The sequence below is a fragment of the Suillus discolor genome, assembly GCF_016758755.1.
Source record: "Suillus discolor strain FC423 chromosome Unknown F5147scaffold_23, whole genome shotgun sequence".
NCBI classification, from domain to species: domain Eukaryota; kingdom Fungi; phylum Basidiomycota; class Agaricomycetes; order Boletales; family Suillaceae; genus Suillus; species Suillus discolor.
Window position 1 is genome coordinate 18,317 of NW_024541270.1, and position 17,924 is coordinate 36,240.

The 17,924-nt window shown below is 47.6% G+C and overlaps 7 protein-coding genes across 7 annotated transcripts; 4 read left to right on the forward strand and 3 right to left on the reverse strand.

The window, feature by feature from the left end:
- Nucleotides 1–404: 404 nt before the first annotated feature.
- On the reverse strand, nt 405–2,094 carry F5147DRAFT_772863 (uncharacterized protein; the record flags this gene model as incomplete). Its single annotated transcript, XM_041441393.1, has 4 exons — nt 405–1,223; nt 1,273–1,495; nt 1,547–1,563; nt 1,618–2,094. 4 exons carry the CDS (start codon nt 2,092–2,094, stop codon nt 405–407), a joined length of 1,536 nt encoding a protein of 511 aa, XP_041293500.1.
- Nucleotides 2,095–3,326: 1,232 nt separating this feature from the next.
- Nucleotides 3,327–4,022, reverse strand: F5147DRAFT_772864 (uncharacterized protein; the record flags this gene model as incomplete). Its single annotated transcript, XM_041441394.1, has 3 exons — nt 3,327–3,355; nt 3,416–3,809; nt 3,933–4,022. The coding sequence occupies 3 exons, from the start codon at nt 4,020–4,022 to the stop codon at nt 3,327–3,329; spliced, it is 513 nt and encodes a 170-aa protein (XP_041293501.1).
- Nucleotides 4,023–4,949: 927 nt separating this feature from the next.
- F5147DRAFT_611623 (uncharacterized protein) lies at nt 4,950–5,873 on the forward strand. The gene is made up of 2 exons (XM_041432439.1): nt 4,950–5,286; nt 5,334–5,873. The coding sequence occupies exon 2, from the start codon at nt 5,408–5,410 to the stop codon at nt 5,633–5,635; it is 228 nt and encodes a 75-aa protein (XP_041293502.1). The 5' UTR covers nt 4,950–5,286; nt 5,334–5,407; the 3' UTR covers nt 5,636–5,873.
- Nucleotides 5,589–7,357, forward strand: F5147DRAFT_144996 (pyridoxal phosphate-dependent transferase). Its single transcript, XM_041428255.1, has 8 exons — nt 5,589–5,873; nt 5,926–5,940; nt 5,992–6,217; nt 6,264–6,328; nt 6,384–6,444; nt 6,498–6,715; nt 6,769–7,004; nt 7,064–7,357. The coding sequence occupies exons 1-8, from the start codon at nt 5,750–5,752 to the stop codon at nt 7,325–7,327; spliced, it is 1,209 nt and encodes a 402-aa protein (XP_041293503.1). The 5' UTR covers nt 5,589–5,749; the 3' UTR covers nt 7,328–7,357.
- A 30-nt stretch (nt 7,358–7,387) lies between these two features.
- Nucleotides 7,388–12,299, reverse strand: F5147DRAFT_772866 (Urb2/Npa2 family-domain-containing protein; the record flags this gene model as incomplete). The annotated part of the gene is made up of 14 exons (XM_041441395.1): nt 7,388–8,044; nt 8,096–8,229; nt 8,282–8,458; nt 8,516–8,698; nt 8,753–8,904; nt 8,963–9,124; nt 9,172–9,269; nt 9,318–9,646; nt 9,714–9,874; nt 9,938–10,095; nt 10,146–10,895; nt 10,969–11,592; nt 11,647–12,043; nt 12,097–12,299. 14 exons carry the CDS (start codon nt 12,297–12,299, stop codon nt 7,388–7,390), a joined length of 4,185 nt encoding a protein of 1,394 aa, XP_041293504.1.
- A 308-nt stretch (nt 12,300–12,607) lies between these two features.
- On the forward strand, nt 12,608–14,526 carry F5147DRAFT_691222 (uncharacterized protein). Its single transcript, XM_041437126.1, has 5 exons — nt 12,608–12,732; nt 12,798–13,029; nt 13,082–13,242; nt 13,294–14,308; nt 14,383–14,526. Exons 1-4 carry the CDS (start codon nt 12,625–12,627, stop codon nt 14,305–14,307), a joined length of 1,515 nt encoding a protein of 504 aa, XP_041293505.1. The 5' UTR covers nt 12,608–12,624; the 3' UTR covers nt 14,308; nt 14,383–14,526.
- Nucleotides 14,527–14,657: 131 nt separating this feature from the next.
- F5147DRAFT_611633 (uncharacterized protein) lies at nt 14,658–16,540 on the forward strand. The gene is made up of 2 exons (XM_041432440.1): nt 14,658–14,715; nt 14,770–16,540. The coding sequence occupies exon 2, from the start codon at nt 14,834–14,836 to the stop codon at nt 16,430–16,432; it is 1,599 nt and encodes a 532-aa protein (XP_041293506.1). The 5' UTR covers nt 14,658–14,715; nt 14,770–14,833; the 3' UTR covers nt 16,433–16,540.
- Nucleotides 16,541–17,924: the final 1,384 nt, after the last annotated feature.

A 17,924-nucleotide genomic window follows, 5' to 3' on the forward strand; every position in this document is an offset into this window, starting at 1 on the left:
AGCGAGCTCAAAGCGTCGACACTTTTCAGCATGGTCGAGGTGCTATTTGAGGATCATAATTGTTATTGTTGCTTGCCCTTGCAGGGTCTTTGATTTCGGTGACATGTGCATGTTCAGTGACATCCGCAGACCACTGTCTGATAGCACCAGAGTTTCTAATGCTCGGAATGATGTTCTGCATTAACTCCAGCTTCGGTATATGCCAATTGGTAATGGGTCTATTACCCTTCCCTCGGCAAGCTCCTGCAGCTATAATCGAATCCTTGTTTGAATGAAACTCGTTTAATGCACCTGAGATCGTCATTGTCGATGTGTGGCAACTGAAAATGATAACAGAACTGCATGAGAGCACATACAGCAGTGAGAACCCCAGGAGCTATGTCTGCACATACTGCAATGATATATCACTGAATGTCATGATGACAACGACCAGTGACTTGTTTCATCTTTGAAATGCCTTCATGAAAGTGTCGATAGCCAGTAATGGGCTGCAAAACAGAAAACCAGAAGTCAATCTCAGACCCCCCGACAACACAAATGAGCCATTGTGTGTCATGGTCCCAGAATTGTTTGTGAATGTGGTGAAGGTCTTCCGGCGTAAAGAAATGGGAGGGTTCTGCGAGTGGCCAGTCTCGAAAAAATGGTTCAGCGACACCATTCAGACGGAACTTCTGTGCTTCACAGAAGAAGGCCTCGATATCAAGGGGATCAGCACATGAATGCACAACTGAAAGCTGCGCAAGAGTTGTTGATTTTGTCCGAGGTTCATGCTGGAAGGGGTCCCCAAACTGCTTATACATCACCATGGTCACTGGTGATGATTTGCCACCGACTGTTGCCAGCATCATGGCTTCAGGGGTGTCCGTGATATAGCTTGCAAGCGGAGTGAAGCAATAACGACTGTTGCCAAGGGGGTCCAATAACATGATGCCGTGTTGAGCTGCCTGTTTCAATGGTTTGAGAACGATGTCTAAACATTGGTGTATGAGGTGATCCTCCAATACACCCTTCATTCGCTTCTTCCTATGCACAAACTTTGGGATGGGTAGTAGAGCAGTGAGAACGAAAGCACTCAATGAAGATTTCAGTTGTATATCCATATGTATATTTGCAAGGCTTATGAGAAGCGGATGAGCAACGCGATCACCTGTCAAGGCAGTGATGTTCGTCTTGTCAGAGGATAGTATAGTGCCAAGGAGGGTCGCACCTCTAGGTATGGCCATCTTCAAGGATAAATGAGCTAGAGACATCGAGAATCAACTAGTCACACACCTGCATATTCCAGGCATCATTTCCTGTCATCCATTCAGTGTATACGCAACACCGCTTCTCTGCAGTAGAGTACACCTTGCGAGGGGTGAAGTCCATACAATCATGAAATAAGGGGTGGTTGAAGATGCTGGAGATACACTCTAGAGGGTCGTGCCAATATAGAATTACTGGTGATTTTGTTGGATGTGATGTGGGGATTATTTGGGACATCCAACGTGGACCACTGGGGAGCATTTAAGCTCGACCCCGTAGTTCTTTGGCTGAATGAAATGACAAGGGTAAGTCCTTGACCTAAAAAGTTCGACAGTCAAGGGATGGTAGTGAGTATGGAGTTGGGACACTCACCATTTCGAGCGATAGGAAAGAGTCTATCTTGCCCATGCTCAGGCCTGAATGAAGCAGCCATGCTGCAAGTTGCCAATCTTCTCGACAACTAAATGGATAGTAGAGGTTATTCTTGCGATACACACTATTTTCATCAGAGTCAAACAGGCTCAGAAAGGTGTAGCCATCCTGATAGGCAAGCGGGGGGTCAGGATAGCACTCGGTTACTTTATCACCCTTGTTGTAAGTTCCATCCACCATTGTATCCTCTCCTTCACCACCAACATTACCAAAGTCATCTGAGTCATCCAACATCGCCTCGCTTCCATCATGGCGTTCAATATCTGCTGAGTTCGAGGAATGGCGTGATGGAATAACAGAGCTGAGCTTGATTATATCTTCCAGCCATGTATTGCAGCCAGACCGAGGTTGACTCATGTGACAAGCAACGGATGTATGGTCTTGAAAGACCTTCCTGCACGATGGACATTGAGGCATGGTGTGAAACAAGTATGTACATATGTGAGTACTAGCAGTAATAACTCTTGACATCAATCTTCGGCATTTTCTGACTGACTTTTCAAAATGTACCATCATCATGAAGGACATAACCAATTTACGATCTCTCTTGGCACACGCATCAGGCAAGGACAAACAATTGCCTCATCGACATCGTCATGAAGGAACATCGGGTATATGTGAGCTATACAATGTTCTTCATTCTGTTAATTCCTTGATGATGTTGATCTCTAAATTCACATTTTTATGCACCTTACATTTTAACAGTCCATACAGGATTCAACCAATTCTGGAGCCAACCTCCTGATGGACCTCGTGAGAGCCAAGCACGACATTTACCAAGCACAGAAGACACTAGCAGACTGTGTAGTACGGGAGAATGAAGTGTTGGCAAGCTTGCTCAGATATCGAGCCGAAGAGGCGGAGAAGATGCTTGAGGACACGGATATCAGACTAGGGTGCATGTGAGTCGCATTTAAGAAGAATGGATGGACTCATTTTCCTCTAACATGCAGCAGTTGTCTACAAACTGGTAAGCTCACAATATGAGACTATGTGGCATCTGGGGATGCTGATCTGTCCCAGAAGAAGCTAACGAAAGCAGTCGACACCTCACAATCCAGCTGGATTGAGTGCTTCCGGGTCCCCTTCACATTATTATGACACTCGATAGATACACTGTTCTCACATGAATATGTACATAGTATATGTTGTACCATAGGCATGAATGAATTTATGTCACACTCAGATCTGAAACCATTTTTGCTGCCAGCTTAAGTTCAATCATCGAAGCTAAGTCACACAAAACCAAGTCATTAGCTAGTGATAGACTTAACAATACAACTATTACTACAAGTCATACTAGTAGTATGATACTACTACTCAGGCTACTTAAATTTTCAAGTTGTATACTGTAGAACTGTGAGTGACTGGAGACGGTGTATACTTTGCAGCCACCATTTGCTGTGATTGTGGCAGAACTGTGAAGTCTGTGGCTTACTGTCATGTGAACACAATTTTCATACTTTCTGTGGAAGAATTTGTGATTTACTGATGTACCAGCAGCAACAAATTCTATGCCCAATTCACCTGCAGTATGCAGGCATTTCTGGAACATCCTAATATGGAACTGAGCAACAATGTGGTTGACACCATACAATTTATCCTTCTTGTCAATGTGTCATACACCTGAACCTCATCCGCTGGGCAACTCAAAAATGTCTCAAAGATTCATCCTTAGCTGATCAGTACAAAATGAGTCAGTTGATACACTTGGGTGACAATTGATACCCCCACTCACAATTGATAACATGACCCAAGTTCAGCTGCATAAACAATGCATGGTTGCTAGTTGACATACATGCAAGACGCAAGTCAGAATAGCAAACAGATGAGAATTGGGGGATGTGTGCTGTAAACATGGAAAAAGCTTCTCTCCGGCAATTCACAACTGCCCAATACATTGCAGTGTGACCCTCAATATTGGGATTTTGCAGGAGGTCAGAGAACTCCTCAGGAAGGAGAGCAGCAGCACAGGTTTCAATGATAGGAGCCACAGATGAAGCCAGAAAATTAGGAGTAGATATGATATCACAGAGGTGAGATAGAACAGCTTGAGTCCTTTCAGTCTTGGTGAGTTCAGTCTTGGTGAGTTCAATCTTGACCTGCTCAATATTGGCCTGCTCAATCTTGACCTATTGGGCCTGGGACTGTTCAATCTTGGCCCATTCAATCTGAGTCCATTTATGTTTGTTCCATAGTAGAAATGAAAACAAAGATGACCGGCTGCCAGCAGTGTGTTGGACAGAATCTGTCACAGTCGATGATGTAGAAGTAGAAACATTCTCATACGGGGGAGGCAGGCTAGCAAGGGACTTGTTATCAAAGACTTCAGAGTTGGTAGCCATGATGAGATGGAGGGGCTTGATTTTGCGCAGGCCAGCTTGGTGAGGAATATTAGGAGCAAGCTGATTCGGATGACATCATTCGTGTGACACACTTGTTCATCAACAATTATAACGCAAAAGGCCGCTTGTGGCAGAGCCTGCTACGGTCACTTTGTCGACTATCAATTGGCACAAGTATCGTACAGATTATGGGACACCATTACATATGGCTTTTCGGCACCTTAACACCATTTGGAGCCAAGATCAATCATTATTTTCTCAAGTGTCTGTCCTTGCAATTTATGTGCAGTGATCACAAACCCTGGAAAAACTGGCACTTGCATTCGAGTGATGTGACACATTTTCTTGGAGTTGGGATAGGTGAATTTAAGCTCTATGGTGTCCTCAATTATTGGGATTTGGTGTGGAGACAAGTTAGGGAGTGCTTCATCTGATGAGTGACTGATTTCTACAACAGGATCTTAAGACCCGTTGTCCCTCATCATTCAGCAAGTGTCCGACTTTCCTGAGCTTTAGAACCCATTTGGGTAGCTAGACATAATCCAATGGATAACAGGCGAAGAAGACATATTCTCTATAAATCATTATTTAGTCTGGAGCCATATGAAAATGATTCGGATGAATACACGTACCTCCAGGCTGAAAATTCCAAGTATGACCAGCAAAAAACTGCACAAGATCCATCTCCAAAGAAATCAAAAGTCATTGAACTTTGCATTTACAAATGCGAGCCAATCACAGTTGCACCCATCCAGATAGATGGGGCAAAATGTTTGTCGAGAATCATACCAACCATCGACAGTAAGAATGCGCACCAGACCAGAAGTCGACTCCACAACCACTCCATTATGGTCAGAAACAGAACACAGCACATTGTAACTGTGCAGAAGGACACAGTAGAATCAGAACTTGCACTATTGATGCGAAAAAAACAGCAGGAACATCAGTGAAATATCCAATGCCTTCGTGATACATGGTCGATGACTAAAGAAGATCAATGTACGCAGAGATTGCGCAGAGAACAATACAAAGATAGCCCTGCAGGACCGTGCGAACAAAGCACCATTTAAAACAGGAAACCAAAAATGAGAACCCATAGCACGGGAAAACCCACTAGTACTGCCGTAGCGGGGATTAATATTCATCTACAATCATGACTGCGTTCGGACTTGAAAAGCGTTCGTAAGTGTCCGTAACGCGCGTGAGTGGAGCGTTTCATTTCAGTGGTCTTGCAAGTTGCAGATTGGCAGGCTTATGCATCTAGGTGAACTTGTTTCTGATAACGTTACCTTACCACTCAAAACGTTGTAGTGACTTTGCTCACCATCACGGTAAACCTTCACTTTGTCCTTCGCACTCACAAAACGGTACGATAGTACTACTTGATGTGTGTGGGGTTGTTTATCTCCGGATTCCATGGGGTCCGACCACTCTCGTGGTCGGGTCCCTCGTTTGCTGGCTATTATATCCTCAATGAGCCTGCAATCCTCCCGAGAGCTACCGAGCTTTACCGAAGGTTTCATCTTTACTCCGAGCCCATCTATCTATATATATTTCTACATATTGTAAGGACGGAGCGTTTGATCCCGTGGAACCAATTCGTGTTGAAGTAGTGCGCACGTGGTGTCAACACGAATTGGTTCTGCGGGATCAAACGCTCCGTCCTTACAATATGTAGATAAGTACCAGAAATATGCCAGCACAATCATCCAATATCTCATCGACCCATGTCTTCCCTGACAGACGTCCGTTTCGCTGAAATCGCGCAGGAAATCGCTTGCGATGTGCATTCCGAGACTCAAGATGATGACAACATCCTCAAGGTCCAAGAAATTTCGAGGACATTTGTGTGTGAGTGGTTTGCACCATTGCATGAGAGATCAGTCTCACAGAGTATCTACAGCGGACACTATCACAGGTATTCTATCTCGATATGGAGCACGGATTCATGCTGATGGCACGTCATTAGTGCCGACCAAGGAGATGAATGCCTATGCTCTCCGTGCGTCCCTCGGGGACGATGTATATTTTGAGCCATCCACCGCCTTTCTTGAAACTCACGTCGCAAAAATCACCGGAAAAGAAGCAGGCCTCTTTCTACCCACGGGCACGATGTCGAATCAAGTTGCCATCAGGACTCACTTACAGCAGCCTCCATATTCAGTCATCACAGATGCACGGGCCCACATATACCGGTAAGTTTGCTCGTCGCTCGAGGAATATATTTTCAACGCTTGTTAGCATGGAAGCTGGCGGCGCCGCATTTCACTCAGGTGCCAACAGTATCCCAATCATTCCCGCTAATGGTATGCTCTTTCCAATTAGAACCTACATTTTGAAGTATTTTATGCTCATCACCAGAACATCATCTTACCTGGGAGGACATTGAACCTCGTATCGTCTCTGGTACAGATGTTCATGTGTAAGTACCAAAGTAAATACTGCTTGACTACACCAGTGACATCACCCCTGAAGTGCCCCAACGCGTATCATAGCGCTCGAGAATACTTTGAACGGGACCATCATTCCACAGGACGACGTGATTGAAATTTCGAAGAACGCACGTAGTCGGGGTATCATCATGCACCTCGACGGTGCCCGCATCTGGCATGTCGCAGCAGAGACCGGATTGTCCATGAAAGAACTCTGTGACCCATTTGAGTCTGCAAGCTTATGTCTCAGCAAAGGACTTGGTAAGACATACTCGGCAACAATTTATCATTGACGATGCTCACCAATCGCGTAGGTGCACCCATCGGAACTATCCTAGTTGGCTCAACGCCATTCATAACCAAGGCGCGATGGTTCCGAAAGCTCTTTGGTGGGGGTATGCGCCAGACCGGGTACTTGGCTGGTTGCGCTGCCTACGCACTCACCTACAATTTCCGTATGCTCCCTCACGTGCACGCCCTTGCAAAGCGGATGCAGCAGGGCTTAGAAAAGCTTGGCGTTGGTATCTTGAGTCCCGCTGAAACTTGCATGGTGGGTGGTACCCTGACAAAGTTAGATGCCACATGAAAACGATAGTGACCTTCTATCAGTTGTTCTATGACCCTTCGCCTATCGGGGTTGAATACTGGGAAGTAGTCGAGCGGGCTGCACAACTTCCTGATCCCATTAAGCTGAATGGGTCTCGCCTTCTGATGCACGTTCAGACATCGCCTCAAGCGATAGAAGACTTCCTAGAGCTCCTGCGCACGCTCAAAGAAGAGAAGGCTGCTGCGGGATGGAGACCCGAGAATGCACCGCCCAAGAAGAAGACCTTGTTCAGAGATGTGTACGTCAAGGCCGTTAGACCAACGTAGATGTGAAGAGAATCGATGCAAGTAGATAGATCGACAATATGTATATATGCATGTGGAGCTCTACCCCTTCCCAATATACCGCTGTTTTTCATACTCCTTCCAGAGTGCCTTCATCACGCTCTTCCCACCTGCATCCAACGCACTGACCATAACAGCATCACGACTGTGCGTGCCCATCATCTCGCACAGTGAAAACAGACCCGGCTCAAGCTCACGCCTCACATCTGCCCGTGTGACACACAACGGGTCGTTCACAGCGTCAATGTGCGCAGTAAGCACATAAGCAGCATGCTTGGCGAACGGTTTGGATAGGCTCTCCGCTTTCTGCTCTGCACTGGGCTGCATGTGCACGCGGGGGACACTCTTTGTCGTCAAGGAGGTGAATAGCCGTGCAAGTGCACGAGCTTCTGACACACCTAGTGGTTCAGATGGTGCTATCCACGATGGGAGGGTGTCGGTGACGATGCGGCTCTGCTTCGCGGCTAGCTGGGGCCGTAGGCTGCGAGTGCATGAGACCAGTTGGCGGAGAACCATCCCCAGATGTGGCAAAACGTGGACGACAAGATCGCGTCGCAGCCGAACGAGTGCGTTTAGGATTGTGGTAGAGGCGTGGAAGACCGCGGGCGTGGTGGTACTGTCATGTGTTGGAGACCCGGAAAGGATCTTAGACAGCAGGACATGGATGGGACCCGGGTCGACAGGGCGAACAGCTGCAGGCTGGGATGAAGCGTCAAGTTAGTATTAATGATAGAATATACTACGACATACCCTATCTGAACACTGCCGAGCCACAAACTCGAGGCAAGCCAACTTCAAGTCCACAGGACCCGCAAAGAACTGTATGTGTCCGATAAAGAGATTCAGACACTGACTGAACAAACACTGAACGACCTTCAAAGTCCCTACGACAGAATAAGGATGGTGTTCAGAAGTATTTGAAGTTATCTCATCTACCTTGAGGTGCATCACGCAACAGAACAGTGGCCGCATGCACTAGACGCACGCATTGAACCGGAGGAAATCGCGTGCTTTCAAGTGCCTCATATACTGTGTTTAGTAGATGTGAGAAGTCATCGACTGAAAGATGCTTGGATCCGCTTGAGACGACTTCATCCAAGGATTTTATGTCTCCTAAATTCACCTCAACTTAGTTCGACCAATGGACACGAACTAACAAAAACAACATACCAGCTTCCGTAGAAAATATAAACACCCCTACTGCTAGACCAAGATGCATCTTGCGGTCGATGTTGGGCAAGCAACGCAGTTCCTCAAAGAGAAGTCCCAAGGTTTCTGCAGAAGACTTGCATTTTTCTCTGTTTCGCAAAAGGGCGGCTGCGATATGTTGGCCGTACTCAGAAGTTGAAGTAGCTGAGAAAAAAAAACGAGTGGGCACTACCGAATGAAGGACGCTTGAATGCTCACCAGTAACGCCTAACCAATGGCTAAATGAAAGGTGGCGCGCCCATGCTTTAATAGTCCCGCTCGCGGGGAGCGTGTCAATGACGTTAGGGTATGAAACTGGAGTTAGTGCAGCATGCACTTCTTTTATTGATGCAACTATCAAGCCAGGAAGACTATCAACATTATTAGAAGAGGAAATTTACGTTTATATGGAATGAAGAATGGACGCACCTGAAAACAGAAAAATCCTGTCTGAGACGCTCAACAAGCTGGAGGACACACAACTGGGTAACGCTCTCTTCATCAAGAGAACCCGACTGCGCGAGAGAGCAGAAAATAGAAGCACACGCGGCTGAAGCAGAAGGGTCTTGATCTGATACTCGCAGGAGCGCACTGCTCGGGGGTCAGTAACCCTGCAGAAGAACAGAGGGAAGACATACACAATATAAAATTCCGCAATATTTATCGTGGCCTCTCTCAACGCCGTATTATCTGAAACCTCCGTGCTCATGAGGTGCTTCACATAGTCCCTGACGCTCTACAAGCGCACATCAGCCAGAACTAAAGAAAGCCCATGTAAACATACTTCGCGATCAGACGTGTTCAGATACCCGAGTTTCCCCATCCGTTGAAGGAATACACGTATGTGCATGAGCGTTTGCCTCATATCTTCTAGGTCCCTTCCTTCGTCACGCTTACGTTTGCCCTTCGCTGTCTTCTCTCCGGTGGTCGCATGCAGCAACGATGAAAGAGTGACATCCCCCTCCATTGCCCGGTGCACAAGCTCCGCGCGAGCCTGTTTAGTGAGGTACTCAGGGGGAACATATAAGAGGAGGTAGTAAGTGTTGCTGAGCTGATCCAACGCAGGAACTTTCATAGAGTTAGGCGGGGACGTGAGGTATGCAAGAACGGAGACTGTCGTCATTAAGTGGTAAATATCAGTATGAAAAAATGAAGGAATGAGAGAAACGAATAATCTTACCTCGTATGTTCCCCATCTCCCAGAACTGCGCATTGTGCAAAACACCCCAGAGAACATCTTTTGGCTGCAAGCCCTGCACGTCCACGCGACGAGTAGACGTGGGCGAAATAGAGAATATAAGTTTGATCAGGCGATCGAGGGAAGATTTAGATCCTCGGGCACTGCATGGTTGAGGTATACATCGATCAATAGAACCACAAGGAGGGATCAAAGAGATAACATACTCTACAAGATCTAACCACCGCTCGACGATTAGGTAGAGTACCATCAATCCGTCCGTGTTCTCCGCTTGCGCCTCGATATACGCCAGGGCAAAGTCCAATACAGTTTCCACTGCTACATCGGTGTCCGATCTAGAAGACCACGCAAAGAGAAATCGCAGCTAAAAAAATCAATCAGGTCTTTCCAACAAAAGAGAGGAGGAAGACGCACAATTTCAAGCACTAGCTCCCCCTCCGCACCATCTTCTGTTTTGGCAACCTCCAATAGTCCTCGCATATCTCCTAGTTCTCCACCGCACTTCCAAGCCAGTAGATGATACGCAAAACGAAGAAGTGCAGCACTTGTCACTTGGTCTGCCCAGGATATTTTCGAAGTCTCGTTACAAAGAAGCGAGCGAGCGGCCTCGATGGCCCATACGCTTGCCTCAAGCACAACCTCGCGGACCTCAGGGATGACGAAGGAAGATGGGAGGTTCGACAGGAATAGAGCCGCGAACTTGAGAGTGAGGGAAAGTGAAAGTGCATAAGCATCTACTTCCTGCATGGCCTGTATGGGCGCTGGACTCGCAGATGGCGGGGCAGGCTCACTTTTCCGTCGCTTTTTACGCGGTCTGTCTTCCATCTCGCTAGTTTTTATCCGCAAGGAAAGGTTTTGGTAGGTATTAAAAGTATTTTTGAGAGCCGGGGTAATCTGAGCTGCCTCCTTTACTTGGGTGGGTGTGAGGAATGTGCGGAATGCTTGTGCGAGCGAGGAAAGGTGGGTGTGCGCGAGGATAATAGAGGTGCGTCCGCGGTCGTAGAATTCTTGTAGTGACGCAAGGGATCTGATGGAAAGAAGAGAGGTGCAGGCATCAAAGAGTGCATGAGTGTATGCGTGTAACGTGCGCGTCTTGGAGTGAAAGTCGAGGAGGATGTTAAGAAGTACGTTGGCTGATTTTTGTATGGAGGGAGATGGGCGAGTCTGGAGAAAAGACACCAGGAATGGCGAACGCATTGATTTCACAGAAAAAGACGAACGAAGAAGCAAAGCTTACCAATATCAGCCGAGGAAGTATTCTTCCTACCACAGGTTCAATCACATCATAGTCGACCGTCGCGAGCGCAGCCAACACGTCCAAAGCCAAACCTACCACCTTTTGCTCCGCTTTTTCTTCCTCCAATACCCGGACCGCATCCTCTCTGACTGCCTCCACCTCCATCTCTCCCACACATTGACTTGCGTAAATGCGCTCGCTCTCAATAATGTTGACCAAACCCACTCTTGCGTCCCAGCTCAGATCGTTCCCGGCCAATAACTTGAGGCACGACGCGAAGAATGCCATGGATGTCATTCTCATATCGTTTTCACGGTTTTGTATGTTATTCTGGGAAGCGGGAAACAAACTGGTGCGGTATCGCCGTAGGAAGTGCGTATGGGTGCTGAAGAGGCGGGGTAGGAGCGGGATCGCGAGATTTATTGTGGTTGGTGAGTCCGGCAAAGAAGATAGGCCGGTGAATAAGCTCTCAGATGAGGGGGATGCACGAAGCGTATCGAGAGAGAACAAGGTCTCTGTTCCTGCAGCGTATATTGCTTTATTCAACTGTGGAGACAAATGGGATGATGACGAGATTGCATGAATCCAGGATGAGAGATGGAATTGAAGGAAGGTCACAGGTAGCTACACAAACGTCTTAGGTTTCTCTTGCCACGTAAAAACAATAGCACTGCGCACCTTCTTCTTGTTCCCCGCATTTCCTAGTGCTTCTCTATATGAAGATACGATTGTCTCACAGATACCATCCAAAATGACATCGTCAAGCAGCTCAGTAGAGACATTCAGTACAGCACCAAGGCACTCTAATAGTGTCTCCACGCCAATTTTGTGGACACTTAACGGCCACAGGACAGAGAAGCACGGGCGTACGAGCACAAGAAGCTCTTTCGCTTTTGTAACTGGCAGATCCCTTAGGAGAGTAAGGATCGAGATTATTATCGGTGCGAGCGGTGTGCGATTGAGAAGAGAACCAAGCCAGACCTTGAGGCCACGTACACCTGCCCCTACGCTGCCATCTAAAACCAAAACCTTGCGAAGAAGGGACCAGTACCGCGCATCGATTACCGGATTGTCGCTGATTCATCAGTTGTCATGAGCAATGGCTGCACTCCGCATAAGCTGACGCACCTAGTTTTTGACTTGTCTTTGAGTAGTCGGGTGAGTATGAACTCGGCGATGAGCTCGTGCTTATTTGGAATGTGAATAGTAGTATCATCCCATGCTGCACAAGCGATTTGGATTTTTGGTGGGCTCTCTGGATTAGGTGGATCTGTGGGGGCTTTGAGGAGCCTAACGAAAGACTGGGCGGACAAGGGTGTTGCCAATGTCATTGAAAGGCCATGAACTCTGCCATCCGGTATGATGAAGGAAAAGTTATAGCTCTCACGTGACACCATCATTCAAATTTCATATGACTTTTCAGTGTTCAACTCATTGCTCAACATATGCACGTCTTGCAATTCCAAGTAGTAGTACTTAGAGATTGATAATAGATCGCGAAGATGAATTTAACATAGAAAGCGTGTCAAGGTGTCGCACTTCTGGTTTGGACTCCATGTACCCCCCATGGAGGGGTCAAAATTTTGTTGAAACACGGTTGATGGCGCGCATTTTATTTTTGGTCCAAGTTCATTGTTGTCTGCTACTTCTCTCACCATGTCTGCTCAGAGTATAGCTCGCTGGAATGCAATTCCCATGTCTCGACCTGATACAGACACTCAAGAACAAGCACAATCTGTACAAAACCAAACTAATTCTATGAAGGTACTCTGCCATATTTTCTGGCACGAATAAAACACCCCTACTGCCCTTCCGTGCATCCATCCCAGCGTTCTCACCAAGATGTTGATGATGACGATGACGACGGCGTCTCGCTAGTCTCAAGGTCACCCTCACCTACACCCGATGCAATGGACATTGAAAAATATGACGAATATGTTCGCGGTCCAGAAAGGGAGGTCATCACCGTCGAGACCAAGATCAAAAGCACCAACAAGGGCTTTGCAATGCTCGCAAAACTCGGTTGGTCAGAGGGTCAGCCATTGGGACTATCGGCAGACGGTACGTTTGATCATTCCTGTCGTGAACTGTATCACTAATCCTTCTACTGCAGCGCGCGTCGATCCTATACCATTTCATGTGAAAAATGATTTGACTGGTCTAGGAAAAACGACTCAAGATTTTCGAATGATCGAGACAACAGTTGCCGAAAGGCGCAAGTTGGACTCTGAGCGACAACGAAAAGAAACCGAATATCAACGAAAAGCACGAGAGGCGAGCCCAACCGTACTAACGATATCACAGAGCATACTGATCTTGTTTCAGGACGATGCCGCTCGTCGGGCTGCACTCAAGTCGGAAATTTCAGATACCCTCAAATCATTCTACTGTTCGCTTTGTGAGAAGCAATTCCAGAATGTCGCACAGTATGATGAACATACAAACTCGTACGCGCATCACCACAAGGCACGCCTCCGGGATATGCAAGCCAACACACGCATGACCACCCAAGAAGATGTCGATAAGCGTAAGGAGAAAGAGCGCAAGCGAGAAGAAAAGGAGCTTCGCAAAATTGCAAAGGCTGCCGGGATAAAAATGGCCAAACCTACAGCTACATCAGCTATTGTACCTCCTGCACATGCACCTGCTGCTGCAGAGGCGCCGCTTCCCTCTGAAGTTCAATCAAGCAACTTCAAGAAAGCTGGCTGGGCAACCGTTTCAGCACCAGTTGAGCCTGCAACTGGTTTCAAACGGTCGGGTTGGGCATCGTTAGATTCCAATGCGTCCTCCTCTGCGCCTTCCGCACCACTTCCGCCACCGCCACCGCCGGTGGTTAGCCTGCCTCCAGCTTCTTACAGCGCAGGTACACCAATGTTTCGCACTGGTGGCTGGACATCTCTTGACACTGGCAGCTCTCAACCAGTCAACCCACCCCCTCCCGACAACACTGCAGCGCCACCACCGCCACCCAATGTAGCTCCGCCTCCTCCTCCAGTTACTCCTATGAATGCACCCCCTCCAGGCGGTCGGCCTCCATTCCCGCCAGCAAATATGCGTCCACCTAGCGTACCACTCCCTCCCTGCATGCCTCCAACCAGTGGGCCACCCCCCCTCCCTCCCACGATAGGCAGCAGGGCACCTGCTGCGCTCGTCTCAGATTCTAAGAGACGGGACCAGAGTTTTCCTCCTGCGCCGACGTTCTCCCAACCTGCGCCTCCAGTAGTAGCTGCCCCACCTACATCAACCAGTCTGAAGGCCGCGGTTCCACCGCCTGCTGCTCCTCAAGCAAGATCAGGCTGGCAGCAGTGGAAGCAAGGCTCTGGGTCGAAACGGAGATAGAGTACATACATGCATCTCTGTGTCATTTATAATGCTGATTATGTGTTCTGTTGCTCAACTTTTGGTTCTGCGAAGGTACTGGTACTCGTTTAGCCATCGCGACGTGACGCTCGAACATCACTTGAACTTCGTTGCCAACCTGATCTTGTGACTCAGTCTTCTTGACAGATACAGTCAAATGATTTCAATAAAGTCAGATTTTATTCCCGTACACCGAATGTGTTAAATGTTCAACCTGTATTCCTTTTCTTCGTTTGTCATCAGGGTCCCTAGTATTATAACTTGCCAGCCCTAAACTTTATCATACTGACCTTTAGTTGTATCGCACTGTTTGTATGAGGTATGTTATTTGTTCAGTTTGCATGCTGGCTCTTACAAGTTGTATTTGTCTCTAGACCCGTCTCTTAGGTACTGTCAATGTTCATAGCGGTTCTTTCACCGACGCTGAGACTCGTCTTTTAGGTTCTACGTGCACATATCAATCGATCAGCAGACTCATCCGGGTTTCTTTGATCTACGTACAGACATGGGAACTCGCGGGTACTACGTGCTCCGCTATCGGAACATTTATTTCGCTCAATACCACAACTATGACAGCTATCCAGATGGGCTTGGCGTAACGGTGCTTCAATCTATGCAAATTCCCAATGCCATCACGACCTATCGACAGATGTTGGGAGAGATACTAGATGGGCTGAGAAGTCTATCTGAAATATTCATAGTACGCGGTGATGATTTCTCGCCCCCATCCTGGCAGCGGCCAGAAAACGACATCTTTATCGAATGGATCTACGAGATAGATCTTGATCGCAATATCTTCCACATAAATGGAATGCCTTTTTTCTCCTTGGAATGCCTTCCAGACGATGATGCTTTTATCCAATATATCTCCAAAGATCATTACGGCAACCTAGCTTGTGCATCGCAATGCCCCCCTGAGCACAGGTACAAGAGGCCAGCACCACCGACCGTCAGTAATTCTGACCTCGCAACGTACCAATCTTCCATGTGGACTGGATCCCACGTGGCTTTGAGCGATCTGCTCGCCATTAATGATTTCTTATCTCCAGACGAGCACATTCGAGTCTTATTGCTAGAGGTCATGATTGGGCAGTGCATGGTTGAACGAACCATTAGCAAGGACATCTACAATATCGAACTTGTATCTGATCACAATCAATTCACGGACGATCAGTGGTCAATTGCATGCTTCATGGCCAGCATCACGTTTGTTCCTCAGATATTCGATGAAATCAAGAACGCATTCCATCCCATGCTGGAAAGAAAAGAGTTTACATGGGTTCGCGAAGACATTGTTGTTTGCATCGCAACGCATCTAGATGAAGAGCGATGCCTACAAGCTTCTGTGTCACGCCTGATCAACGCGATCATGGAGCAGAAGGATAACCCTGGTGAATACTTTGGAGTCGCGTTTTCTGTCTACCATTGTGCAGTCGTCAAAGTTATCAAAGATGCGCACACGATGAAATTCAGCCACACGAGCGCCCTCCAGTTTTTACCATCATTCTATGCACATTCACCTTCTACACCAGGCATCACTGCTCTCGCTCGTCTTGGCTTTCGCATCGACCCCGCACTCTTTGAGCGTGTTGTGGATATTTGCCACTATGTACGGTATAAAACAGAGAAATCGCTCGCTCGGGGAGTTGATGGCGGCAATGATGAGCCACCCAACATCACACGTTCACCGCTGCCTCTCGAACTTTGGAAAGAGATCGCACTTTATCTCGATTTTTCTGACCTCATCCCCTTCGGATTAGTCTCGAAACTATTCCGTGAAGCAGCCTCGATGATACTCCGCTATCCCCACATCTGTGGATACCGCCTAGTCGCTGATCCCAAAGGGAGAACAGTCGATGAACCCTTCTCACTGAGTGCTGCAGCTTTTTCTGCTGTGCGAGCTGGCATTCTTGCTACTGTGGTGGTTGGATTGCAGTTTGAAGATAAGTCACCAAGGAAACTGGTAACTCCGCTCGATGTTGGAGGTGAATCTCTCCGGGTGCTCTTTTCAGCTACTTCCTACTTCCCGCTGAAAAGCTCGTTGGAGAAGGATAACAAAATCCCTTATTGTCACCTAATGTCTTCAATCCGGGAGCACACGTAGGTTCCTTAACTTTTGTATAGTTGATGTATCATAGGCTCGGCTACGAATTAGACGAGCGAGATTCCAACAACAATTTTATAACTTGAAGTCAAGTTCGTCTTTTTGTTATGTCCTGCACTCGCAAGTGCCATTTGCGTAAAATGTGGGACTTATACTAGTACTGGTGCGCTTAGCAGACCTAGGTTTACTGTATGGCTAGTTGACACGTCCGATGATCGTTGCAGTGACGTGTACCACTTGTCTGCAGTAAGTCCTCTGTAGACCACGCTGGGTGAATGATGCGGGCCTCGGCCTGATTACTGTTCAGTGAGCAGCGAGACTCTGAATCGAGCACAACTCATCAGCAAGACCTTCCTGTAGTAATATCGATGAGTCGGACGTCGATCCTGGAGAGGAATAAGATATCGAATGCGTGTACGTCCTTCACTGCTGATTAGTAGTAGGTTGCGTCGCCTCGCATTTACTTGATAGCTACGGACACCATAGTATGTTCGAGACATGGCATTTGCGCTTCGAGTTGGTGTTGCTTGAATATCCACCACGTCTGCCGATTCCTGCATTTTTGGTTGAGGGTCTTCGTCGGTTCGTTCGACGTCTAATTTCTCACTGCCGACAGTCTCTTGCAACCTTAACTGTTATTAAACTTTAAACGTACACAGCTCTCGGTTAACTCCGCGTCAGGCATCGATAAAGCTTATGTAAAGCTTAAAGGCGCATGAATTTTACTAAGGCATCCGTTGCAATTCAGTAGAATCAGTACTCAGTCTCTCTGACCGCCATCTCTAAGATACTTCGTGCGATGACACTCACGCTCCCCTAGAGTTCCCATTGACCCCTGCGGACGCCATGGCACAAATCACTACTGCCACCGATGCAAATAGTCGACTTTGGCCAAGACCGAGACCCCGTCGTCCTGGTTTTACTATGGTACCATTGTTAGATAACGACTCGGGGTCAAGTCACCTGCCTTCGTACCATAGCCAAAATCGGATGGATAAGCTTGGGTCAGACCTCCTCATTGCCGTGACAGGTCGATTCCACAAAGCGTATAACCCGATTGCGGTTATGTCGTAGTGGTAGCCACGACTCGGGCATACGGTGTCGTCAATGTTTTCTAAACAAGCAATGGTTCCCCTGAAGTTCTAGTTGTGCACGTAGAAGCAATCCTCGATAGAAAGTCTTCCAGGTTCCGGAGCACGATGCGGAGAAAGCGCATAGGCCATATTGCTGGCAAACACGCTGATTTGGTGGTTTGGGGGGTGCAGAAAACAGTATGTATGCTCGGGTCCAAGGAATCTCGACAGGTCACGGTGTTTCTCAGAGCCCTGAGTGCACACACGCTACTGTCCGTCTAGATGGAAACTCAGGGTATGGTGAGGAGGATGAGGGTCTCTAAGGCTGAGAGGGAACGACTTTGGTATCAAATTGAAGCCATGTACAAATCTGGGAACCTGAAGAGTATGAGTCGAGACTGAGAATTCGAAGAAGGCTT